The 27,910-nt window shown below is 34.8% G+C and overlaps 1 protein-coding gene across 1 annotated transcript in view; it reads right to left on the bottom strand.

Moving 5' to 3' along the window:
- The window catches only part of LOC130869262 (solute carrier organic anion transporter family member 6C1-like), a 93,037-nt gene that overhangs the window by 37,224 nt on the left and 27,903 nt on the right, over positions 1–27,910 (bottom strand). The window contains exons 7-8 of the mRNA XM_057761267.1: positions 18,117–18,261; positions 3,543–3,738 (exon numbers count right to left, since the gene is read on the bottom strand). Of these exons, the coding sequence (XP_057617250.1) occupies positions 3,543–3,738; positions 18,117–18,261 (341 nt within the window). The remainder of the gene's footprint in view (positions 1–3,542; positions 3,739–18,116; positions 18,262–27,910) is intronic.

Raw genomic sequence — 27,910 nt, 5'->3', positions numbered from 1 at the left:
AATACTGATTAAAGTTTGTGAGGTTCACTTATTTTATAGTACAGTTTAAAGGTAATGTTTCTTTGATTTATATAACTGGGTTATTTGTGCTTGAGAATCATGAGACATTCAAATCTCCACAATTATGTTACACAATTTTAACACTCCTTATATGTTTAGTAATATTTGGTTTATGTAGCTGCATTGCGGATGTACATGTCTCATGTGCTTTTCTAAGCATACAGGGTGCCCCACTAATATAAAGAGTATTTAATTTTGAAACGAGAATTTTCAGAATGATGATATATAAATGCTTATGACAAACTCATGATCAACTATGTCTTTTCCTTTTGCAACAGATACCTTACTTTTATTTAGCTAAATTGCTAATTAGCTACATTGCTAATTGGAATAAAAGCAGTTTACTACGTTAAACCTATTGTGTGGATGGTAGGTATATCAGACAAGCATGTTATATAAGTGTATTTACTTTCTGAAATTGTTCTTAATCCCTCATTTCTTGCCTGATAAAGGCTGGGCTTGTGACATAACACCTTTAATTGTCATGGCCAGGACTGTGGAAGTCAGAGTTAAACTACTGCATTATAGTGCAACAAGACTGAAATGGTTCTCTTTCTTCATACTGTGAAGTGCTCCACCAGTCCTTTCTAAGTTCATAAACCTTGCTTAAAGTGAAATAAGTAAATAAGCTCAGTATTGCTCAGCACACATTTGCTTTCTTCTTATGTCACTTTTCACCCAGTTAACTAGAACATGATACCACTCTAAGCACAAAATATTTGTCCTATATGAGCATTGTAGTCTTATTTAAAATTATACATAGGGCTTGGAACATAGTTCAGTTGACATAGCGCTTCTTCAGAATAACAAAGCCTTGACTTCTATCTTGAGAACTGCAAAAGCCAGGCATAATGCTTGGGAGTTGGATATAAGAGGGTTACCTTTGGTTACACTCCATTTAATTTAAACCTAGGATACCTGAGATCCTTTCCTAAAAATAAAATAAGGTTGAACTCTGGGTTTGATAAACTATCATGGAGTTCATCTCATGCTTCGACATGATTGATTATTCCTTTCTTAGTGGCTGTTAGTTGCCTATAGCTATGAACAAGACAAAATCTTTAGGTCACAGCAACTTCATCAGCCTTCATATTTATCCAGTCTATCTTGTTCACCAGTGTCTCTGTCAATCTCTCCAAACCACTTGCATGCAAATGTTTCCCTCGCCCTAACAGCATAGCATTGTTTATGAGCTTACAAATTCTCAGATGTGTCTTGTTAGAAATTGTAACAATTGGAGGCTGAAATCTATGTTTTGACATGTGTTCTAGAAAATTTGATATTAAAGTTTAAAAAACGTTGTTCTTAAGAAAAAAATGTAAGCATTCACAAACGAGAATACACCTAATGCTTGTAATCCAGCAGTCTAGTTTCTTATATTGTGAAAGAAAACTCTTTTTTTTAAAAAAAAAAAAAAAAGATGTCCCCGTTTAATGCAGCCTTCCAGGGTGGTCTGGTAGCATGGCGAGGGGAAGAAAGAGAGGGGGAGACCATCTTTTCTGAGTGGCAGCCTAAATAGCCTGTGGGAGTGGCCCACTTCTTGGCTGGCTTTTTGTGACCCTCCCTGGAGATGGGTCACTGCTTGGCAGGCTTTCCTGGATGTTGAGTCCCTACCAAGGCAACTCCCAGGGTGAGGGGGCTTCCAAAGATGGATGCCAGTATTGCATTCCCTACTCTTTGTTTAAGGGTTGACAGGGAGCTGAAGCGATGCTTATAACAAACATTTTAGGCTCCTTTTGGATAAAGGGGTGTTGGCCCAAGTCTGGCGTACTTCCTATGGGCATCGGGAGACATTTCATAGGAAACTGTTATCTCTCCTGTGCTCTTTCAACTAGAAACAAAAAATTATTCTAAATTATTGCATCAAAAGATATAGTTTGATTATGTTTTTCATGTTTATAACATACTATATATTCATGAAAATAAACAAATTTAAAGCATTTTCTCTTCTTTTCAAAATTCTATCTTACTGTAAGGCAGAAATATAATTCTTACTTTTTCCTAGCACCACAAAATTTATTGTACATATAGATATTTTACATACTGTAAAATTAAGTAAAATTGGAATTGATGGCTTAAATTTTATTTCTCAGAAATATATTTACCAAACATGTAACATCCCTCACAGGTTGGAATGTTTACATACATTAAGTTTCTAAGTATTTATAATGTATCACTGAGCCATCTATTTTGAATCTTATAAAATGCTTAGGAAAGACAATACCACCATATTTGTTTTGGCTTCAAAATATTTATATTTTGTCATAGAGTTCTCCAACTTGGTGTCATTGTTTTGATTTTCAAGTGAGTGTATTGTACACTTATAACCTTTTGGGTTTTTTCCTCTGCTTATGTATATGGGTCCTTTGAGGTATGTGGAAATTTTTATTGGGGAAAATGGCATAATTCTATTTTAATCCAAATATATTTTGAAAAGATATTCTATGAATTATGAATAATCTTCAAATAAATTTGTAGAGAAGTTGCATGGTCATAACATTTAGTATTCACATATATGAGGATTGATAAAAGTAAGAAATATTTTATTTTATATATAATGTTTTTGTCTATCTTGAATAATTGAGAAATTTATTTGGAAACCTTATTTGTTTACTTACAAACAAATTCTTAAAAATAAAATGTGTTTTCCATTTTTCTTTTTGCTGGGCTGAAGATTCATTTAACATTTAAGTCTTGGTATTTTTGCGTTCAGAGATTTTTTTCCAGTTCACATGTCATTAATTCTCCTACAGAATTTTCATCTTCATTGCACAGTATTATTGTTCCACCAGATTAGCAAAAGGTTTTGGCACAGGAAAGGATTTTAATTTTTATAAGATTTTGAATTTATCATTTTTTCAGTTGCAGATATACATTTTGTTTCTAGGGTTATAAATTAAAGATCTTGGATCTATTTGTTAGGGAAGTGAAGCTAAAGCCACGTTTTCTAACCCTGGGGCCAGCTCCAGGAGCTTGTGCTGGACATTAGTTTGCTGTAAGCTACTCCATTAAAGTTGAAAGTGCTCTTGTTCTCTTTCATCCTTTCACTTGCTTATCCTTTGGTTTTCAGTTGCATTTCTCTTGTGCAATATTTAATATCAACCAATGTCAAATGCTTTGAACTTTTGCATATGTAAATTAAAGTGTTTTTGTGCAAACTCACAGACACTTTAAACGCACCCTTAATGTATACAAGAATGCTGACAGATCAGTTCAAGAACAAAACTATATACATATTCTTATATCATCTTGTACTTGCTGCATACCTTAACACAAAGTTCAAATTTTGATTCTAAATCATTTATGAATACATGACAAATATATGTCTCTTAGTTATATACCATTAATATAGAATAAAACTGTGTTATATGCTTCATTTATATATTTAATAATTCCAAGAATTATATAAATATAAGTTGTTACTGGATTATTTTTCTGGAAATTATTTCTTTGATTATGAGTTAAAAATCAAACATATTTACCCATCATAATCTGTATTGATTCCAGCAAATTTCACTGTTTGACAATTTACAGAGAGGATTAATATAAAAAGCATAAATCCTATAAAAGATGTCACCGCTGTAAATCTTAATTTGTTCTTACAAGACATTTCCAATCTGTCAACAATTATACCTCCCAGAAAATGGCTGATTGCACCTCCTGGAAATAACATCATTCCTGAGTAAAGGAAAAGAAAATTCTGTTAAAAAGGAACCTGTTGAGAGTACAGAAAAATTACACATACGTGACAATCCCTTTAATAAAATACAGATTTTAAAAAGAAAACAAAACATAAAATCTAGACGATGTGATATCTAAATAAACCTAGACTTTATGATATCTTGTGCATGGGAATGGAGTCATTGAAGGTTTACTGGAATCTGGTAGAGATATTGATGTGTTGCTTCAATGCACTGACTATCCAGTACAGACTAGGAACTTAGTCCATATCACATAGAAGTTATCGAGACCTATTATTACTTAGCTATTTTAATGCATGCTAATTGTAAGAGACTTAACTGAAATAACAGGCTTTCTCAAACAGTCCTGTGAATAAGAGTCAGATCAACCTACTCCCTGAGAATTCTCATAGATGGTCAACATGAACCGTCTAACAATGTGAGTATCCAGAATATCCAAGATCAGCTATGTTTTTTCTACTTTAGCATAAAATATTTGGAAGAGAAAATCACAGGAAAAATATAAGCTGAAAAATAAAAACAGTAAAAGAGAAGGAATAGAAAAACGTAAAGCACTCAGAATAACAAAGTTTCCTCACAGATATCTACAATCCAATCATATCCAAATGAGGACCACTGTGTGAAGAAGTAACAGGTAGAGAAAAAAGTACTAATAACAACACAAACACAAGATTAAATCATGCCATAATAAATACATAACAAGAAATGTTCAATTAAAATGGAAAAATTCAAAAATGTCATGTAATACTAATTTAAAGTATGTCACATTTGTTTATGCTATAAAACATTTGTTTAATGATACAAACATGTATTACATTCTTTTTTTTTTTTCTTTTAGGCAAGAAAGATTTTATTCTGGCTTAGAATTCCAGAAAGATACAGTGCAGGGAATCATAGCATCAGAAAGGAAAAATATGTCCAGGAAGATGATGGTCCACATTCTATTGGCACATAGGAAGATGGGAGTGAGAACCAGAGGTACAAGGCTAAAAATTCTCAAAACCCACACTTAATGACACACTCCCTTCAGTGGGCTACATCTTCTAAAATTTCTATAATTATCCCAAATAGCACTATAAAGGAGGTTCAACTGTTAAAATAACGAGTCAATGATGGACCTTTCAATTTCAGACCAAAATAATAACTGGGTTGTCTTTTTGAAATATGAGGAAAAAATAAAATTTATGAATCAAATATGTTATTTTTATGGACACAGCACATCTTTGGATCTCATATCTAAAGAACAGTTTTAGAGTATGTTTTAAATCTCAGGATGTGTGGGTACATAATAATTGTTATCTTGTTTTACTTTTTCCATAAAATCTTGCAATATAGCTATTATTATAACTGCCATAATACAGGTAATTATACTATAGGCAGAAGATAATAAGTTTATTTAGCAATCATGCTAAGAGGCTAACAATGTTCTTTTGGGACTCTCCTTCTTATGAAAATATATTGATTCAAAAAGAATTGCAAAATTAAATACCAATATGGCTAATCTTCTACTCAGTGAATAAACTAATGAAGTCAATAAACTTTTCTCAAAAGAAGAAATGCAAAGTACCAATGAGTAGTCATCAAACTCCTGGCTATATTCCCACAGGAATCCAAATCTACTAGAGATATATTTGCACATTTTTATTGCTACACTGATCTCAATAGTTAAAACATGGCTGATGCCTAGATATCTATCAACAAATAAAAGAAATAGATATTCAAAAATAAGTTAACAACAATTAGTAACAATGACAAGAAAAATGAGTTACAAATGTTTCAATGAAGTTTAATTAGCCAATAAAGAAAAATGGAATCATGACTTTTTGATAGTGATGGATAGAAATAGAAGTCATTGTAACTAAGTGAAATAAGCTAAACTCATAGGGACAAAAATAAGTCTTTCATATGCAGATCAAATATTTTAATCCCTGTTTTTGAGTGTTGTATGAGGTATGTGTTTATGGTGTATGTGTGTGTTTGTATGTCTGTGTGTGTTAGTCATGAGACTAGGATGGTTCAAATGAATAGATTCTAAGTGAGGCAGATAATAGAATGCTTATTACATAAAAACAGAAGGGGATTATTAGAGGTGAGAACAGAGAACAACAAGAGAGGGACAAGCAATGGAAAAGGAAGGCCTTGGGGAGTCAGATCCATAGGAACAAAGTGTAATTAGCATGCAATGAAATTGTTTCATTAAGGCCTTTTCATACACACTTTGTCCCTATTACATTCTTTAATGTTGCTTTTATTTAACTCTGTGAAGCTGTGTTACTCTACTTGTTTAGATTACCTTATTGGAATAATAAATAACTGAATGGCCAATAACAAGGCAGGAGAAAGGACAGGCGGGGCTGACTTTCAGAGAGAATAAATAAGTAGAGAAATCGGGGAGGGGTATATCAAGAAACAGGAAAAGGGGAGAGACAAGCTCAAGGTGCTATCCACTAAGCTCACAGCCAGCCACAGAATAAGAAGTAAAGAAATCAATACAAAAGTATAGAAAGATAAAAACCCAGAGGCAAAAGATAACTGCTATATTTCAAGAAAAGCTGAGTAGAAATAAGCCAAGCTAAGGCTAGGCAGTCATATATAAAAATAAGCCTCAGTGTGATTTATTTGGGAGCTGGGTGGTGGACACTCCATAGATCAAAGAATCAAAGGATAAAAAAGAAACAATCACACTTTGGTGTAACAATGTGAGGTTCAAATTTGCATAGAGCCTAAGAAAGATTGAAAAGAAAAAGGAAAAAATAAGATACACCTCCTTTAAGAAGTTCTGCCTTGGAGTAGAAAATGTAAAGAACATTTTCCACACAAAGGAGAACCAAAAATCTAAGTAAAAAACACCTGCCACAGTGCAGGCAGGGCTCTAACATTCCAAAGTTGGGAGGTGGAATGTAGTTCCTGGTCAAAGACAACTCTGACCAGGTCACAAGCTTTAGGCATGGCTTCTGAACGAGTTCCAGTGTGTTTTACAATGTGCATAGGCTTAAGAAAGAAAGAATGTGGGCATAGACATCATAGAGAGAAAGAGATAATTGAAAAACAATAAAATAATGTCTTAGAAAGTAAAAGTACTATAAAATAAAAAAGGCATGTAACACAGGAAAATACACAGTTAATCTGGATCCTATATAGCATTGTCTTGGTTTTGAATTTTCTGAATACTGATAAGAAAATACAGCTGCTAAGAGACATGAAATTGAACTAGGAACTGATAAACCAATCTAGATATTTAAGAATGGCAATCAAAAAATGTATTTGTCCTCATTGTCCGCCGTGTTCAGAGAATTTTGATCCTACTTCATGTTCTGGCTTTGTGGGAGCCTAGTCAGTTCGGATGCTCACCCTCCTAGACCTAGATGGAGGGGGGAGGACCTTGGACTTTCCACAGTGCAGGGAACCCTGACTCCTCTTCGGACTGCAGAGGGAGGGGGAGAGGAGTGGGAGGAGGGGAAGAGAAATGGGAGGCTGGGAGGAGACGGAAATTTTTTTTCAATAAAAAAAAAATAAAAAAAATGTATTTGTCAAATGGAAGTTAAAAATGCTTTGGCGAAGAGGTTTTGCTTTTGTTCCCATAGGAAATGAGAGGCTGTAGATTCTTTCAGGGTTAATATGGATCATATTTGATCAAGAGAGACTTTCTGAATTTTGACAAAAGATTCCACAAAGGTTACCACTGGTCTACCTAGAATTTGGCAATTATCTCAGTTTTCTCTGGGACCCCTAAAGATGCTTCACACTCAGACAAAAGGAAGCAGCCTGAAGAGAATGATGCGCACATTCCCAAGAAGTGGAAGGGTGCTCCTTGGCTATTTGGTGGGTTAATGATATTTGTTATCATTTAGGGGAATATAGAAATATAAGAATTTAGAATAAAAAGACAACTATTAATCTCAGATATTTTGCATTTTATGCATTTTGGTATATTGTTACAAATTTAAAATTATTTTCAATATATTGTATTTATGTTACTACTCATATTTGCATATTGTGTTTATGCAGATCCTTTAAAAATGTAATGAATAATTAAAAAATGGGTTTAGTAATTACTCTATAATAAACCTGTAGTCATGGTAGGTATGTTTACTGGTTATATTTAGATAGATATTTTCAATATAGATATTATATTTAGATAGATAATTTTCAAAAACTTCAAAGACCTATAGAGTATGGTATTTAAATATCTAATAACCTAAAATTTTTCATGAAAATGAGACACATCTGCTCCTGGGAGCACCAATTTACTTCACAAAAGAATGATGGGTATCAAAGAAACTCGATAGGAGCTTGCTTTTATTGTGGCAAGACTAGCCATTTGGGCAAGAAACAGCTTTTGCCTTGACTGCTTGACTGTGTGCTGAATCAAGTGAATACACAGAAACCACTGGAAAGCAACTGTTGAATGCTGCCAAAACAAAGTAATATAGTCCTTCAGAGCTCCTGCCTAATGGAATAATCTTCCAGACATTCTGCAGGTCACAGAGGAAAGCAACTGATGAACTCTGGCAATACAAGGTGGGACAGTCCTTCAAATTTCTTGTTTCACTGAAAAGTCTACCAGATCCTCCAGGCCTGTATGCTAAATATGGATGCCCCAACTTTGGCTGATTGTTCAGGCAGTAAGATGTCTCTGTCATTTCTAGAGTTTAGGAATTTCCTTACAATGTACTTCCTGATTTCTTAAATAACATTATATCCTTCTGGGATCTTTGATGGAGTAAAAGACTATAAAGTTATAGTAGTAGTTTTCCTCAGTTTTCATGGAAAATAAATTAAGTATAAAACTTTGGATGCACTAAGACTAGGTAAAGGAGTATTTTCTTCAAATTTGTCAGACGCATTAGACATTGTAAATGTAATCCTTACTTGATAATTGTTCTTATTGTATATAGTCTTAATATGCTTAAAATAAAACCTTTTTATTTAGACAAAGGGGGAATGTTGTGGGATATTTCTTTAAGATGTGTTGCATTTGTTATGCGGTGGTACATTGCTTAATGATGAAAAGATCTGTTTCATTCTTTTATGTTGCATTAGTTTAAATCTGTGAAGCTGTGTTACTATGCCTGTCTAAAAAACCTGTTTGCTCTAATAAATAGCTGAATGTCCAATACCAAGGCAGAATAAAGGCTAGACAGAGGTGGCATGCAGAGATAATAAAGAGGAATAGAAATCTGGAGAGGGAGAATCAAAGAATCAAGAAAATGGGGAAAGAACTTAAGAAGCCAATCTTCCAACTATGCAGTCGTCATGGAATAAGAAATAAAGAAATCTATACAGAAATATAAAAAGATAAAAGTCCAGAGACAAAAGATAGATTGGATAATTTAAGTTAAGAAAAGATGACTAGAAACATGACAATTTTAGGCCTGGTATTCATAATTAAGTATAAGCCTACCTGTGATTTATTTGGGAGGTGGGTGGTGGGAATCCCAAAGACAAATGACTAAAGTGTACTAGTAAAAATAAATAACCACCAACAAAATGAAGTAAGAAATAAAGGGGACATTTAAAAAACAAAAGCAAGAGAAATGGATAAGATAATATAACTGAAAATAAAAATTCAAATTCAGGTCCAAGGTGGTAGAATAGGGATACTTAGCACCAGTTTTTCCTCCATAGGATGGAAAAATAATTCTTCTCACTTTACTCATTGACATTTTCAACTCTAGAAGATCCCAGAGAGATCTTAGCCAGGGAGATGATTTCACTTAATTTTTCCTCCACTTTTACCTTATTTTTTTGAGCTTTCTTCTCTTCTCTGTTTTCCTTTCTAGGTTTTCATTTTACCTTCTTTTTATTTCTATTTTTATCCTTTACGGTTTTTTTTTTTTTTTTAGTTTTTTTCTTCTTTTGTTTTTTAAATGATGAAGAGACCCAAAAAGAGGAACATGGGATGTACTCACTCATATTTGGTTTCTAGCCATAAATAAAGGACATTGAGACTATAATTCGTGATTCTAGGGAAGCTAAATAAGAAGGTGAACCCAAAGAAAAACATATAAGCATCCCCCTGAATATTAACCTTCATCAGGCGATGAAAGAAGACAGAGACAGAGACTAACATTGGAGCACTGGACTGAAGTCTCACGATCCAAAGGAGGAGCAGAAGGAGAGTGAGCACGAGCAAGGAACTCAGGACTGCGAGGGGTGCACCCACACACTGAGGCAATGGGGATGTTCTATCGGGAACTCACCAAGGCCAGCTGGCCGGGGACTGAAAAAGCATGGGACAAAACCGGTCTCGCTGAACGTAATGGACAATGAGGACTACTGAGAACTGAAGAACAATGGCAATGGGTTCTTGATCCTATTGCACGTAATGGCTTTGTGGGAGCCCAGGTAGTTTGGATGCTCACCTGGATGGAGGTGGGTGGTCCTTGGACCTCCCACAGGGCAGAGAAACCTGCTTGCTCTCTGGGCTGAGGAGGAAGGAAGACTTGATTGGGGGAGGGGGAGGGAATGGGAGGTGGTGGCGGGGAAGAGGCAGAAATCTTTAATAATTAAATAAATTAATTAATAAAAAAATAAATAAATAAAAAATAAATGATGAAGATTTTCATGTATCTTAGGCAAGTGTTCCAGAACTAAGTGACAGTTCCAGCCTTTCAATTTCTTGTTTTATATATCTATTTTTATTATTTTAAAAAGTCATTTTTCCTTTCTCTCTTCTCCATCCCACAACTGGGAATTAACTCCAGGGTCTGATATACATTTAAATGTTATTGTGCCCCAAGTTATATTTTCTGAAGAATTAACTTAGTTCCTGTAAACCAGTCTTCTTGAAATCTAGTGGGCCTTCTACTTGATGAAATGGAGAAAGTATACAACCCTACCTGTTCACCAATACAGATTTTAGGGGAGGAGGCTTGATGATGTAGGATTCCTTTCTATACCATTGGTTAATAAAGAAGCTACTTCAGCCTATGGCAGTGCAGAATAGAGCTAGTGGGGGTGGGGGAGCTGAACTGAATGCAGGGAGAAAGAAAGTAAAGTCAGAGTGACACCATGTAGCTGCCAAAGGAGACAGACACCAGAACCATACTGGTAAACCAGAAGCCTTTTGGTAAAACATAAATTGATAGAAAATTTTAATTTAAGAGCTAAGAGCTACCTAAGAATATGCCTGAGCCATGGGCCAAACAGTGTTGTAATTAATGCAGTTTTGTGTGGTTATTTGGGTCTGGGTGGACAGGAAATGAATGCACAGTCTCCATTTATACAGTGATGCTCAATATGGATCACAGATTCACATAAAACCTAAAAAAGCTGAAGGAAAAAAACAAGGGCTTCTAGACCCACAAAATCAGGAGCCAACCACAGTCTCTTGGCAGTTGCATTTCTTTTCATATAGTCTCTGTTTTCTGGCAGAGAGCAGAGGCATGGCTTCTCTAAGAGAAGGCTTCCTGACTCAGAATTAGCAACAAAAACTGTGAGGCTTCTTTGAGAGATGGTTTGATGGCTCTTTCAGGACACTGGGCATTTAAATGAAGTTTATGGGCCACATGCCGCCAATTATGTGGTAGTGTTATGGGTCAAGTGCTTCCAGAATTGGGGTGACTGGAGAGATGACTCAGAGTTTAAGAGCACTGACTAGTCTTCCAAAATTTCTTAGTTCAACTCCCAGGAACCACATGGTGTCTCACAACCATCTGGTGCCTTCTTCTAGCAAGCAGGCAGAACACTGTATACATAATAAATAAATCTTTAAAAAAATTGCAATCTCATTTAAAATGTAATGTATAATTATTAAATACAGATTAATAGACATATATAATAGTCAAACTGTACTCGTGTTAGTTGGGTTTTCTGGATGTTCAGAGATACATTTCAGATAGTGTTCTTCAAACCCTTCAAAGATATACAAAATCTGGTATTTAAAATGTTTTAAGAACTTAAGACTTCTCAACTGGGTAGACATGGCACACACCTTTAATCCCAGCACTCACAAGGGAGAGGTGGGTGGATCTCTGTGACTTTGAGGCCTGTCTGGTTTATAAGAGCTAGTTCCAGGACAGACACAAAAGATACACAGAGAAAACCTTGTTAAAAAAAAAAAAAAAAAGAACTTAGACTTTTCTCGACAGTGTGATATGTCTGCTTCTGGCAACACCAATTACTTCAAGGAGGTTGATCGTCATTGAAAAAAATCATTGCACAATTTGCCTTCAATGTGATAAGGCTGGTCAATTGGACAAGAAACTACTCTTGCCTGGGCTGCTTAGTAGTGTGCTGTATAAACTGGATATGCAGAACCTACAGAAAAATGACTACTGAACTTGAATAAAGAAGTTGAGAGAGTCATTCAGGTTACCTGCTCCATGAAAGACTCCACTAGACATTCTTCAAGTCACAGAAGAAAGTGACTTATTAATTGTCAATAAAGGCAATTTATTAATAAATTCTCTTTCAAATTTCCTGCTTCATGGAAAAGTCTGCCAGATATTATGGGCCTGTAGACTGAGGATGTATGATCAAACATTACAGAAGAACTTTCTGTAACTATGCAGGCAATGAACTTACTCTTTCAATTCTTGAGTTTTGGAAGTTGCTTACAATGCACTTCCTATTTACTTATGTAATATTATATCCTTCTGGGGTAATTGGTGGAGTTGAAGGTAGATAGTTAGCTTTCCTTAGTTATGATAAATATAAATTAGATATGAAACAAAAGTATAAAACAAAAAATATTAAAATTGTAATTCTTGCTTGATACCTCTTTTGTATACAATTTTACTATGCTAAAGTTAAAACCTTTATAGTTAGCCAGAAAAAGGGGAGATGATGTGGGATTCCTCTCTGTACCATTGGTTAATAAAGAAGCCACTTTGGCCTGTGGCAGGGCAGAATAGAACTAGGTGGGGAAAACTAAACTGAATGCAGGGAAAAAGAAGGTAGAATCAGGGTGACAGCATATAGCTGTCGAAGGAGACATGCACAGGAACCATACTGGTAAACCATGAGACTTGTGGTAAAATATAAATTAATAGAAATGGGGAAATTTAAGATGTAAGAGGTAACTAGAAATATGCCTGATTATTCAAGTGTAGGCAGCAGGGAAATGAGTGTGTAGTCCCCCTTTACAGCTGAAGTTAGTTCTTGGGCAATAGAGATCAAAACATAATTGGCCACTTCTACATCTATATTCAACACCAGAGCGACAGCAGGGCAGACTGTATGTGACAGGTAAGTCTAATTATAGAATGTCATACAGTGAAATCTATGATTCTAATTGTTAGCATTCACCATGAAACACCTTCAGTTAGCCCATAGCCCTACAACAAGAATATAGCAACCAACCTAAGAATTACTTATGAATAACAAATTTACTATGAATGGGGTCTTTGGAAGTCTGTGCATCCTAACTGTTATGGCTCCAGGAGGAGTCACCATTGAGAATGTATACCAAAACTTATGATGCCTCCTCATTTGCTTGTGTAAGCAGAGATGGCATTTGTATTTCCCAGCCACCCAGACTCAAAAGCTATATTAATTACAAGACTGTTTGGTCAATGGCTCAAGCATATTCCTAGCTAGCACTTATATCTTAAGTCAACCCATTTCTATTAAACTATGTACCGCCATGAGGCTGTGGTCTACTGGTAAGTTTCCCATGTCCTATTCATTGGTAGCTACATGGCATTACCCTGATTCTGCCTACTCTTTATATCTCTGTTCAGATTTCCTGCCTGAATATATTCTGCTGAGCTACTGACCAAAACAACTTCTTTATTAACCAATGGTAATAAAACATATTCACAGCATACATCATGCTTGAAATGACAGAGTTTGTCCACTCTATCATGATTTGCATAAAAGATGTTATACTCTGATCTTGGGCATGGTAATCCATGCTGCCAAACTGTGATCATAAACAATGAACATAGAAATACATTGCATTATAAAATATTTTGTAAATAAACACAACCTTAAATAAAAAAGAAACCAATTATTTCCAAGTCACACTGAAAGAATAATTCAGCATATTATGAAATCCATTCATATAAAATAAAGAACTGTCCATGTGAGCTTATGAGGAAATTTCAGTATAAAAAATATGAAAAGTAGCAATTCATAACAGATGAACAGTATGAGTTAATGAAGATAATTAAAAATAAGAGAAAGGAACTCAATAAAGAGAGATTATGAAAAAAATCCAAAGCTTCGAAATGAAAGCTTGATAAACTGAACCAAAACCAATTAAACTGGATATATATATGGCAAAGAGCATCTAGAAGTAGGAGGAAGAAGACTTGAAGCCTCAGCTGCAGATCAAGTTCCAACTCAAGCACAGTCTAGGCTGCATTACATCCCATCTCAACTAACAAATTTAGTCAAAAGCCTTACCAATAGATTAATTCAAGCTAACGAGAAGAATATAGAGGCATGCTGCCAATCCCTGGACCTCACATGGTAGAAGGAAAGGATACCTCCCCTAAGATATGTCCATACTTCCAAGTGTGTGTTATTGCAAGACATTGCACACATACATACATAAAAACAGAAATGATAAATAAATTATATATATATATTCTCAAACTATGAGGTCATTAAATTAAGTATAAAAAAACACATCCATAATAAGCTTGTTAGTAGATATAAATGCAGTTTTGTGTTTGGAAATATATTATGGAAAGTAAATATTTAGATATTTTATATAGGCATTATGGATATATTTAAAAGAAAGTGAAATATACAGTGTGAGCAATAATTTCCAAGTAATTATCATGGCTAGGATTAATTTGAGGGACTTCAGCCTAGTGGACAATTAGAACCTTCGTGAGAAAGTAATTTTTCCTTTAGAATACCAGATGTGAATGAAAAACACTAGCAACTAACTGAAAGAGAGAGAGAAGTAGAGAAGAAACAGGAGTTACAAGAAGGTCATTTAATTTATTTTATGTGGTTTTTGTTTTATATCTATTAAAACAATGTTATTGATGCATGTTCACTTATAATTTTATAATATGCATCAATGATCACTAATATCGATAAATCTTGCTTGCATTGTCATTGTACCTAAAATTACGTGGTTTAACCAGCATTAATCCTGGTTGATGTTTACATAGGCTATACATATGTTTTGCATCCTCTCCGTTTCAATATTTGTCTCCATATTTAAATAAAGCTTCATTTGGGCAATATATATTGCAATTTCTTCCCATTATTGATGGAGGAAGGTCATTGGTTAATTAATAAAGAAACTGCTTGGCCTCATAGGTTAGAACATAGGTGGGTGGAGTAAACAGAACAGAATGCTGGGAGGAAGAGGAAGTGAGCTCAGATGCAGGGCAGCTCCTCTCAGAGCCAGACGCAATACAGCCAGCCGCCAGGTCAGACATGCTGCATCTTTCCCGGTAAGTGCACCTAGTGGTGCTACGCAGATTATTAGAAATGGGCTAAATTAATACATGAGAATTAGCCTAGAAGAGGCTAGATATAATGGGCCAGGCAGTGTTTAAAAGAATACAGTTTGTGTGCTGTTATTTTGGGGCATAAGATAGCCAGGCGGCTGGGAACTGGGTGGCAGGAACGCAGCCCGCAGCTCCCTCAACACATTATGACAATGTTTAGTCTCTTCCTATATTGTATAACTTCAAGTGTATTTGTTAAATAATTTTCCCCTATACACCTTAATCTTATTTACATACTGAATACTGAAGCAGTTCTTTTTTCTAAACTCTTTGCTAACATTTATTTTTACTGTCAACAGGAAGAGATGATAGAGACTTTATCTCTGACTTCAGAGTAGAGCACATTTAGTTTATGGTTTTAGATGACAAAGACAATATTCATTCCAGAACTAAGATAAAATTGTGTTATCATGTATAATAATAACCTCCTCTGAAGAAAATAATAAGAATGACTAGTGATTTAATTATTAAAAAATTTGAGTTCTCTAAGTTTAGGATTTGGGTTTTTCTTTTGTTTCTGTTTTCTATTTATTTATTAAAAATTTCCACATCCTCCTTTCCTACCATTTCTTTCCTACTCCCCCTACTCCACCTCCCCCCTCCCTCTTCAGTCCTAAGAGAAGTCATGGTTCCGTGCCCTGTGTTTTCTAGATCACAGTTTACTATGAGTACAGATATTGCCTAGCCCCTTTTCATATCTCGTCAGAATTGTGCCTCAGAAAAATTGATTAGAATTGTTGGACAATAAGGCCTTACAAAGCCCCCAAACATCCCAGATTTTTGCCTTTGTTCTTGCTTACTCACTGATTTTAACAATAAATCTCTGTTTCTGAAGACATCATTAACCTGATTTACAAAGCATGAAGAAATTCAACTGGTACTGACATGGATGCTTCAACTCACGACTAGCTTTCATAATGCAGAAGTTCCTACAAACTCTACCGGAGGAGAGCAGTAGTTATTACCCATACCGAGGTGTTAACTCCAAGGACTATGAGTGTGTATCATGGCAAGATGTATCTACTGCTGTAATAGTGACATGAATGATAGTGTAGGAAATAGCAACATTCTGAATGTAATAACATCTCATTCAAAAAGACAAAGAAGAAAGCAACTGAAGAATTCTTGGCTCTGAATGGAAGAAATACACTACAGCCCCTCTTCTCAAGGCCCAATCACTGGGGAAGAGGAAACAGAAAGAGTGTAAAAATCCAGACAGTGGGTAGCTACAAAGAAACAGCATCTTATGAACACACCAAGGCAAAGGCACATATGAAGGCACAGAGGATACAATAGTATCCACAAAACCTGTGCAAGCCCAAGTGAGACCTCATCTCAGCATGACAATAGGAGTTGGGCAAGAACATCTAAGTCATGAAGTTATTAGCAGCTGCTAGCTACTAATAGTGAGAGAGACTCTCTTAGAGAATTCTAAGAATCAAATCACTCCCTAAGCAACAGCTCTTTGTGAGAGGTGGTTTTATGAGACAAAAGACTATGAGGAATGGAGGAAAACTCTTCTAGGAGATTTTCTCAGAAAACCTAAGGACAATGACTCTCTAAAGTAGACAGTTTCCCAAAAGGCAATATAACTTACTATGAGGCACTTGACAAAGTCAAAGCTTTGGCATAGAAGCCTTTCATTCTGCCTGCAGACTGATATTAGATTAGATATTAGATTAGATGAATCTAAGGCATTGCTATTGATACAAAAATTGCATGAAAGTTCATCCTTATTAAGCCAAAGGTAGAGTGTGTAATTGTTAATACATCTATTATACATGGGCTGAGGATTTAGGGTACATGAAACAACCAATATATAAACATACCATGAAATCTGAGACTGAACAAGAAAATCTGCTCAATAATCTGCTGATGATCAGGGTTATGCACTTGCGAAGATTTGTTTTTGTTTTTTCCCATATGCTTTTGTGTTCCTTCCTTACTATATTTTTCTTTCCCTCTGTATAATTAAACATTAATGCAAATATTTTTTAACTGTGCCTTCACAGGTTACACTAAAAGTTATAACAAACCGTCTTGATTTTTTGTTCATTTTATACTGATTTTCATTTGTTTTCTTGATTTTCTTTTTCTTTTTGAGACAGGGTTTCTCTGTGTAGCCCTAGTTGTCTTGAAAACCTGCTTGACGTTTTACAGGCTATAATGCAACTTTATGTTTGTTCATCACTTTTCAATTTTTATAGAATCTTTTGATGCTTCCATTTAGAGCTATTATGTAGAAGTCTTTTAAAGAGCAAAATTCTCAATTCTCTTTTAAGATTAAAAACGTAAAAAACACCAATTACTTTTTAGCATCAAAACACAAAACAACACTTACCAATACAAACCATTATCAAAGAGCTTATGCATTGGGACGCTGTTCAGAATAACTAAAATTAATTTAGTATAATAATGGATATATAATTATATGTACATAAACAGTGGCATATCTCTGTCAGTTAGGGCATAAGCAGTACCATGGAATAATTACAATGCATTAAGTTCAAATCAATGTGAATCCAGAAAATACATTTTCTGGTAAAAGAAATAGAATAATAAGTAGAGAATTATGTGACTATTTTAGAAAAGACTTTAATACTGACCCACAAGCTGAAATGTGTGGAAGCATGTTAAAAAAGAAGACACATTATGGCTTGAGAAGACTGGTTTCCCAAAGAGAAGGGTAAAAGAAATATGCAGGCATATAGAGGAAGAGGGCAGAAGATAGTGAGCTATAAAAACAACATTGTGAAGTTTTATGTATTAAAAATATTAACGCAGTGTAGCGTGGTCGCCTTTATATAGTTTCTGCAGGTGACATTCAACTACACTGCACCCTGTGTCTTCTGCTTACATGACATTTTTCTTAAATATGCATAACACACTTCAATACAAACACGATGGAAATTTTAAAGTAAGAAGAAAAATCTACCTGTGAGCTTAGTGGCAGCTGAGGGCGTTAACAAAAACTGATTTTCTAAATATATGGGCACAAATTGACTAGTTCCCTTAAAAGTCACGGACTCCATGGCTTTGTACAGTGAGCAGCACAACAGCAGCGGGTTGCAGACCAGACACTGAAAGAGAACAGGTCATATCACAATCATTTGATGTCTTTAGATGCTAACGACCAACCTGCAGAAGTATCTTTCTATAGTCAGAACAGACTTATGCAAACAAAACTATATAATTCCATAATAGACCCATTCCATAAGAGATTTGTAGTTCGGTTCTTCTATATGGCCAAAATAGCTTTTATCTCTGGATCTATTAGTTTGTTGAAAATATCTCTCAGTGCCTCTTTAGAAACACTCATTTTGAATTTCCTTGACTCAGCTGGTGGACACTCTGTAATTTTGCATCATGTGATTTCAATGTACTTATTGATCCTAAATACTTATGTCACCTTCAACTCCCCAATGTATATGGTTACAATAAAAACCCCTATGCATGTACTCTTGGTGTCCTATGACAAAGTATCTTTAGAATCGTACGTCCTTGGAAGGATTTTTTTATATTGAGTTTATGAGTAATTTATTTCATTTTTGATCCAAATTTTTCTTTAGGTTTTATCTTTTTATAATAACACTTTAATACCAGAGAGTCTAGTTTCCTAGCCTAGAAACACAACATATATTCTAAGATTCATCAGACGAACATCTCATATTCAGTAGGCTCTTGCAGACATGTATGATTGCATCAATAAGTCCCTGAGCATGGGAAGGCCTTACGATTGTCAGCAAGACTGAGTGTGAGTGTTCTAAAACGTAGCCAGTAATAATGCTAATATTAGAGCAAAGAAGCCTTGAGATAAATCCATCCTTCAAACTGTGAACACGCTAGTCACCCCATGTACAGCTGAGAGGAAAAACCCTCATACTAATTTTGCACTGTAAAACCATTTTCTGTCATGCTACTAAGTTTTGTCATGCAGCAATAGGTAAGTGGCATAGATCACATAATTAGAAACACTTGATAACCTTTGCTAACATTTGTAGACCTCGAGAATTTTGTCATACAGAAATACATAAGATAGTATTTCTTTTGTCTTTCTATTATTTTCAAATATAAATGTGCATTTGGGGGTGCTGGAAAGTATATCAGTTGGCAAAGTGCTTGTTCTGCTCAAGGACCTGAACTCAGTCTATCAACCGAAATACAAAAGGCCAGGCACAATTGCAAACACTCATAATATCAGTATTGAAAAACGGAAATGGCAAGGATGGTCCCTGAGACCTACTGGTAAGCTACTCTAGCCTATGTAGCAAGTTCCAGTTCATCATGTCTCTCAAAAAAGTAAAAAGACAAAGAAACAAACTATGTATAGTACCTGAGGAATGACACCTGAGCCATCTGAATTCCACATGTATGTGTACTCATTTGCATGTGAGCCTGAATGCATGTGAATATCTACATACACATAAATGCACATAAACATGTGGTTTATTCATATTACATAGAAGTCCAGTTTGTGTGTTTATGTGTGCCATCTACTATACCATAGTATCCTTATGGATGGGGTAAATTTCCTAAGAGTTCCCATTTTAGTATTAACTTCTTGTATTTAGTAGCCATTACTGGCTATTGGTCCATTCATAGAACAAACATTCTTGACTTTATATTATCTGACATATTAACTTTTATTCTGTATTTTATAATAATTAAATCTTACTTAGAACACATTTTCACTTCTGTATTATACATATATTCTCTGTCAACATATACTTTTTAATTTCTCTAAAGAACTTTAAATCCTGCAAAGTATCTGTGTATATAATATGAGACAGGAATTCCTATATTCATCATAACATACACTGAACAATATTCTTTTCATTACTTAAGCCATAGAAAATATTTCTTTAATATATATGTATTTATACACACAGATAATCAATTGTCAAGTAGTCTGCCCTATAAATATGATTCATTTGAATACATGTAAGAAATTTTTTATTCTTTAAAATATAAAATACATATGCCATGTTATTGAGTATTAGTGCATTGAATTTATAAATTATTGGACTAAATATCTCATACATAAACATAGCCTTCATGCATTAGCATTATACATCTGTCAATTTCCCCGAATGTTATTAATACAGATGGTCGCATTCAATTTTCTTTATGAAATATTTAGGCATAGCTGTGAAATGAATTACTGATTCACTTATAATTTTGCCACAATGTTTTAGTCTACAAATCCAATTTTTGATTTAGATAAAACATATGTAAATGATAAGTACAGGACAAGTTCAAATTTGTCACTGTTTAAAGATTATATGCTTTCACATATAGAAAAACATAAAGGTAATATTAAAGTAATGTTAAAACCAATACCTTAATTCAGGATATTTGTAGCATATAAAACTAATCTTTAAATCTTAATAACATTCAATTAACCAAATGAGCTTGTTGTGAAAGAAATCATGGAAGAACTCACAATAAGACAGTTATAGAGAAAATGCCCAGAAATAAGTTTAACCTTGATAATGAAGAACTTCTACAATGACAGTTGTAAAACATTTTGGTGATTTCTTGTTTATACTTAAACAAATAAAGCTTGCCTGAAGATCAGAAAACAGAACTAGCTACTAATTAACCACAGAGTTCTGGAGGTCTGTACAGACAGACTGAAAGTCATATGGCTGGGCACAGAGAGGAATGTAAGGAAGGAAGAGATAGGAACTCAGTCCCTTTTCTGTTTGAGAATCCTGGTGACATTGACTGCTCCTTTACTTCTCTGATCTTTTAGCATTTACCCTGATACCTGACTTTGGGTTTTTATTATTAAGAGCAATATTTGAAGTACACACATATACAAAAAAGGGAAAAGATCATACATGTTAGTGATAGAAGAATTAATGCTAGAAAATGCTAAAGTAATCTATATATTCAATACAACCTCACAAAAAACACTAGTGACGCTATTTCAGAGCTTTTAAAAGCAATATTGAAATTCATAAGACAGGAAAAAGTTGTCAATAAGTTGAATTAATCTGTAACACAACAAATCTGGAGGTGTCAGTACACCTGATATCAGGACATTCTACGGAGCCACGGTAAAACAAAGCAGAATGACATAGACAGAAAGGAAGACACAGAGCCCAGTTAGACAAGGGTAAAGCAATGCAGGTATTACAAAAAAATCAGTCATCTATAGTCAGCTGATTTTTGATAAAGAGTCAAAAAGTATTTTTCTGTATATGGATGTCCACATGCACAAAACTGTAATTTGACCTCTGATTTCATTCTGTAGAAAAAGCCTACTCAAGTGTGATTAAAATGTAAAAGTAAGGCCAGAAACCACAAATTTACTAAGACAGAACAAAAAGGCTGCCCTGTATCAGTATGAGCAATAATCTTTTTCGTCTATAACTTCAAAGGTAAAGAAAACAGAAGTAATGTAGATAAGTTCGATCATTTAAAAACCTAGAGGCTTCTGTGCAGGAAAGAAAACAACCACTGGATTGAAAAGGTAACCTGTAGAATGGGAGGAAGCCAAATGGATAAGATTCTGAAGAAATGTAACAACACAAAGGTAATCCAATTAAAAATGGGCATACAATCTGAATATGTATCAACAGATATAAAAAATATCTGGGAAATAATAAAAAATGTGAAAAAACAATTAATCATCATGAAAATGCAAATAAATGCTACAGCAAGATACCCCTAATACCAGTGAGAATGATGTTATGGTCTAGACATAAATTTCTCTCCACAAGTTCAGCTAGTTGGTTGCTCCTTGGTCCTCTTTGTGGAGATTGGGAAACTGTGAGGTAGGAGTGACTACCTGGAGAGAGTATGCCTCTACCAGGGCAGCTGAGAACATCATACCCTAGCCCCAATTATCTCCTCACTGCCTTCTACTCCAACAAGACAGAAGATGATGCCGGAGTTGCAGACACCTGATCCTCATATTTTGTACCTGCTGATAGCCATGACTTCTCTGCCAGCAGAAACTGACTTATTCATAATGCTGAGCCAAATTAAACTTAGCCACTGCTAGGGTTCTTTGGCAGACATTCTACCTCAGAGACAACAAGTGGTTATTATCAAAGAGGTCTATACATCAACAACAACAATAAAAAAAATTCTGCCAAGGATAGAGGAAAAGAAACTGCTATACATAGTCAGTGGGGGTGTGGCTATTATGAAAAATGGAATTGGTTTTATTCAAAAATCAAGAACAGATCTATATATGGTTGGGTTACTTTACATATAAAGACATAAGCATTTTTATTCCTTGTAGTATTAAGGATCAGACCACGGCTGATTGTCTCAGTTACTTTGGCTCAGGCAGTACATGCTCAAAGATCCCTTCACTTCATGGCCAGGACAGAAATAGAGAGAAAGTAATTGATCAGATTTCCATGATCTCATTCAGGATACATGCTTAATCACCTAACTACTTCTGGTTAGGTTCCACCTCTTAGATTTCCAAAACATCCTATTATTTTTCTGAGAATTAAGCCCTTCTTACCATACTGAACTTTAGGGCACATTCAAGAACTGTTCAGAGTATAGCAATCTAAAAAGAAAAATTATCAGCATACAAAAAAATAGCCATACCCCTAATTAATTACTATAATATTCACAAAAACTATGATGCACAGTTATCTTAGGTACCTATTAATCAGTGGATGGATCAATGTGTGGTATACGTATATTTTCTTTTTATTTTTTGTCTTTGTAAATTTTTAAACTATTCCTATTTTCTTTTTTTTTCCAGGTTATTTTTTTCTATTTATTTATTTATTTATTTATTTAGTTGAAAAAATTTCTGCCTCCTCCCCGCCTCACATTTTCCTCCCCCTCCTACCACTCCTCTTCCCCTCCCTCCACTCCTCTCCCCCCTCCCTCTCTAGTCTGAAGAGCAGTGCAGATTCCCTGCCCTGTGGGAAGTCCAAGGTCCTCCCCGCTCCATCCAGGTCCAGGAAGGTGAGCATCCAAACAGGCTAGCCTTTGCTGGAGAGGTTGTGGAGTAAGGGGTACACTCATCCATTGCTGGTGGGAATGCAAACTTGTCCAACTACTTTGGAAATCAGTGTGGCAATTTCTCAGGAAATTCGGGATCAACCTACTCCAAGACCCAGTAATACCACTCTTGGGAATATACCCAAGAGATGCAAGGAATGAATGAGCTTTTGTGTTTTTGGACAGTGGGATGACCATGGTCTCCAATAATCTGTTGTATAATTTTATAAGGATTTTCAAAAGAGTGTCTGAAATACTACAATACAAAGAAGTTATAAGGGTGGGATGCTGGGACACTAATTATTATGATTCTGTCAGTGTCTGCTATCTTCAGTATGTGAGATACCACAATGATACCTATTAATATAGATAGTTAATTCATTTTAGCAAAGAATTTTAAATGATAACAGACTTTAAAACACCAATTCTTAAATTATACAAAATATTGTTAACAATTTCAGCTTAACATTTAACAATGTAAAGTAGTTATACTTGTTTAGATTCTGCATTGTTAAAAAACTATGTGCATGTAAAATTTGTATATAATTAATATTAAATTGGCCAGCTGTGGTATTGCATTCCTAAAACCCTCAACTCCAAAGACCCAAAAAAGGTTAAATACTCAAGAGTAGTCTGAAAAAAATGTGATTTTAAAGAATTAAATTATTTTTTAATGTATTATGATCAAGTGTTACAAAGGATTTATGATTTAATAAAAATAAGCATTGGAAAATAAGAATACATGAAAATAAATCTATAGTATATCCACTTAGATTTGAAAGATCTCAACTAACAGCAAAAGTTATATCATGTACATGCTAGAGCCCTAGGTCCTGTTCACATCTACCATTACAAAGTTAATTCAATCCACAGATAAAAATGTTAACTCAGTTCTTCACAAAAATAAAAAATATCTTAAAATTCACATGGAAATATGAAAGAGGAAGGATAGCCAATACCATTTTGCACAGTAAGAACACTGCTATAGGTATCACAGTACATGGTTTCAAGTTATACTACAGATCATAACAATAAGAGAGCATTGTACCTGAGCAAAATTGGACTAACTAATCAATGGAATAAAAGCCCCAGATATAACTCCATGCAACTACAGCCACCTGAGTTTTGATAAAGAAATAAAAAAAAAGATAGATTGGAGAAGTTAGCCTCTTCAACAAATGGTGCTGGGAGATTTGAGTATCTATAGATAAAAGAATCAAATTTGATTCTTGTCTTTCACCACGAATAAATATCAGTTACAACAAATATCAAAGATCCCAGTATTAAATCTTAAACTCTGAAACTACTGGAGGATAAAGTGGGGGCTACATTTAAAGATAAATAATGGACTTTCTAAATATGATTCCAGTAACTGGAAAAAAATGCAAATAATGGAGATGTGGACTCTCGTGAAATTAAAATGTTTCTTCTCTGCAAAGAAGACCAATACTAGAAAGAACAGACAGCCAAGTAAATAGAAAAATTATTCCCTAATATATACAAAAAAACCCCAAAGAATTCAAATAACCCAATTTAAAAATTCTAAGCTAGTGTACTGAAGATTCTCTAAAGAAGAAACATATCTAATCCCCCATTTTCATTCCCAACACTATACATGACTTTCTGGTGTAACCTTTTCTCACTATCCACCCCCATTCTAAGTAGACCAAATAAGCAGATCCTTATTTTGCTTATCCTCTGCTTTCCTATATTTTGTAAAATACTTCTGTAACTTAGCATATTACTATTCATATGAGTTAGCTCCCAAGACCCAGAAACATATTTTACCTGGAACCCCAAGTGGCCAAAACTATGAGGTTCAAAGAATATTTCCTACCATACAACACAGTCAGCACACTTTTCTAAAGTTCACAGAGAAAACAAAGACCAAGGACACAGAACCCCCATGTGAAAACAAGACAAACAAGAAATGGTATCTAATCTATAATCATCCCAATTCGAGATGCCTTGTCTCCAGCAAAAAAACAGAGTCTATAACATTCAAAGTAATATATCCCACTAGAGCCCAGCAACCCTACCACAGCAGGAACTGAGTATTCCAAAATAGCTGAAGCGAAAGCAAAAGACATTTAAAAAATACCATATATAAAGATGATAGAGGTCCTTATAATGTGAGATTCCCCTATGTATGCTGTAAATAGCATTGTTTAATAAAGAATCTGTCTTGGGCCTGTGCAGGGCAGAATAGAGGTTGGCATGTAAAACTAAACTAAATGCTCAGAGAAAAAAGGGCAGAGAGAGAGAGAGACAGAGAGAGAGAGAGCCAGACAGCCAGACAGAGAGACAGAGACAGAGACAGAGAAGCCATGGAGCCACCAGCAGAGACAGACATGCTGAAACTTTGCCGGTAAGCCACAGACACATGGCAATACACAAATTAATAGAGATGTGTTAGTTTAGGATACAAGAGATAGCCAGAAATATGCTTAAACTATTGGCCAAACAGTACTGCAAATAATATAGTTTCTATGTGGTAGTTTTGGGAGCCTGGGCAGCTGGGAACACAAGAGGACTCCTACAACAGTCCTTTGAAAAAGAATAATTCAATCACTTAAAGAAATCCAAGACAAAAAAAAATCGCTGGAAGGAAATGAATACAACTGTTCAAGACCTGAAATGGAAATAAGAAAATTAAATAAAATTTGAAAACAAAAAACTTAGAAATTAGAACAGAAACTACAAATCCAAATTTCACAAAATTAATATAAGAGAGAGAAGAAAGAATCTCAGGCATTGAAGATGTGATAGGATGAATGGATACATTGATCAATGAAAGGGTTAAATCTAAAAAACTCACATAAAATTGCAGGAAATCTGACACATGATGGAACAACAAAGTATGAGGAGAATAATAGGAATAGAGGAAGGAGTAGAAATCTAGCTTAAAGCCCAAAAAATTTCTTTCAACAAATCATAAGCTAAAGAAGGAGATGTATATAAAGGTACACAAATCATACTGAACAAAACATAGATTGGAACAGAAAAGGAAGTCCCTTAGGCATTCAATAGTCAAATAACTAAAAATATAAAACAAAGAAAGAATATTAAAAGCTGCTGGGCAAAAAGACAAAGTAATGTATGAAGTCAGATCTATTAGAATTAAACTAGAAGATTATAAACACTAGAAGGGACTTGGCAGATATGCTTGCAGACTCTAAAAGACCATATATGCCAGCTCAGACTACTATACTCAACAAAACTTTCAACCACCATAGATGTCCAAAAGAAGATATTTCATGATAGACCAAATTAAACAATATCTACAAATTTGGCCCAAAGAGGAGGATAGAAGGAAAAATCCAACCTAAGGATTAACTACACATATGAAAACATAAAGAATAAACAATCTCACAAGAGCAAAACAAAAAGAAAATTAGTACATACACACACACACAAACACAAACACACCGCCTCCGCCATCACCCCCAAGCCCTCACCACCACGACCACCACCACAAAGAACAACCACAACAAAATAATAGGAATGGTTTTAAGTCCCAATAAACAGACACAAGCTAATAGATTGGATGTGAAAACAGGATCTAACCTGCCAAATTAAAGAAACACCAGGGCTATATATCACCTCAGGGTAAAGGGTTGGTAAAAGGTGTTCAAACCAAATGGACCTAAGAAGCAAACTGGTATAGTCATTTTAATATGTAACAAAATAGACTTTAATATCAGAACTAAACAGAAGAAATGGGAAACGGCACTACATATTCATCAAAGGAAATATCCAGCAAAATGACATTCAATTCTAAATGTTTATGTGCCACTTTTGTAAAAGAAACACTACTTCAGTTCAGATCACATATTGACCCTCACACACTGATAATAGGAGACTTCAATATGCAATGCTCAGCAATAAATGGTCAAACTGACACAGCATAAACAGAGAAATGCTAGTGATAACAGATGTCATAAATCTAATGAAGTTACTGTATTTATAGAATGCCAAACACAAATACAAAACAACAAACCTTCTTCTTCTTTGCACCTCATGGAACCTCCTGCAAAGTTGATTAAATATTCAAATACAAAGGAAGTTTCCATAGATACAATAAAATTGAAGTAACTCCCTTCATTCCATAAGACTGCCACAGATTAAAACTGGATATCAGCAACAGCAGAAACAAAAGAAAAATTACAGACCTCTGAGAACTGAACAACCAATGCTCTACTGAATAAAGTGGGTCATAATAGAAATAAAGAACTTAAACACTTTCTGGAATTCTTTGAAAATGAATATATCGCATATTCTATATACTTAAGGACTACACTGAAGACCGTTCTAAGAGGCAGGTTCATAGCACAAAGTGTCAACATTTTTAAAAAATGGAGAAATCTCATACTAGCAATTCAGTAACACACCAGAAAGCGCTAGACAAAAAGAAGACACCATACTCAAGAGGAATAGATGGCAAGAAAAAAACTGTGGACTGAAATCTATGAAACAGAAACAAAGAGAGTAATACAAAGAATGAAAGAGTTAATTCTTTAAGAACCACAGTAAGATAGACAAATCCTTATTCAAACTAACTAAAACACAGAGAGAAATCACCCAAATCAACAAAATCAGAAATAGAAATGGCTAAGAGGCCCACCCAGTGTAGGGCAGGAGGAGAAAACCCAAAGGCCTGCCCAGTATGACTGTGCCCAGCAGGGTAGAGGACTCCAGAAATAGCCCTTCCCATAGCCACATGTGCTTGAGAAACACTAGAGGGACCCC

Source organism: Chionomys nivalis, chromosome 2 (genome assembly GCF_950005125.1).
Source record: "Chionomys nivalis chromosome 2, mChiNiv1.1, whole genome shotgun sequence".
Classification (NCBI taxonomy): domain Eukaryota; kingdom Metazoa; phylum Chordata; class Mammalia; order Rodentia; family Cricetidae; genus Chionomys; species Chionomys nivalis.
Note: the sequence above shows the minus strand (reverse complement) of the source record. Positions and strands in the feature narration are given on the sequence as shown.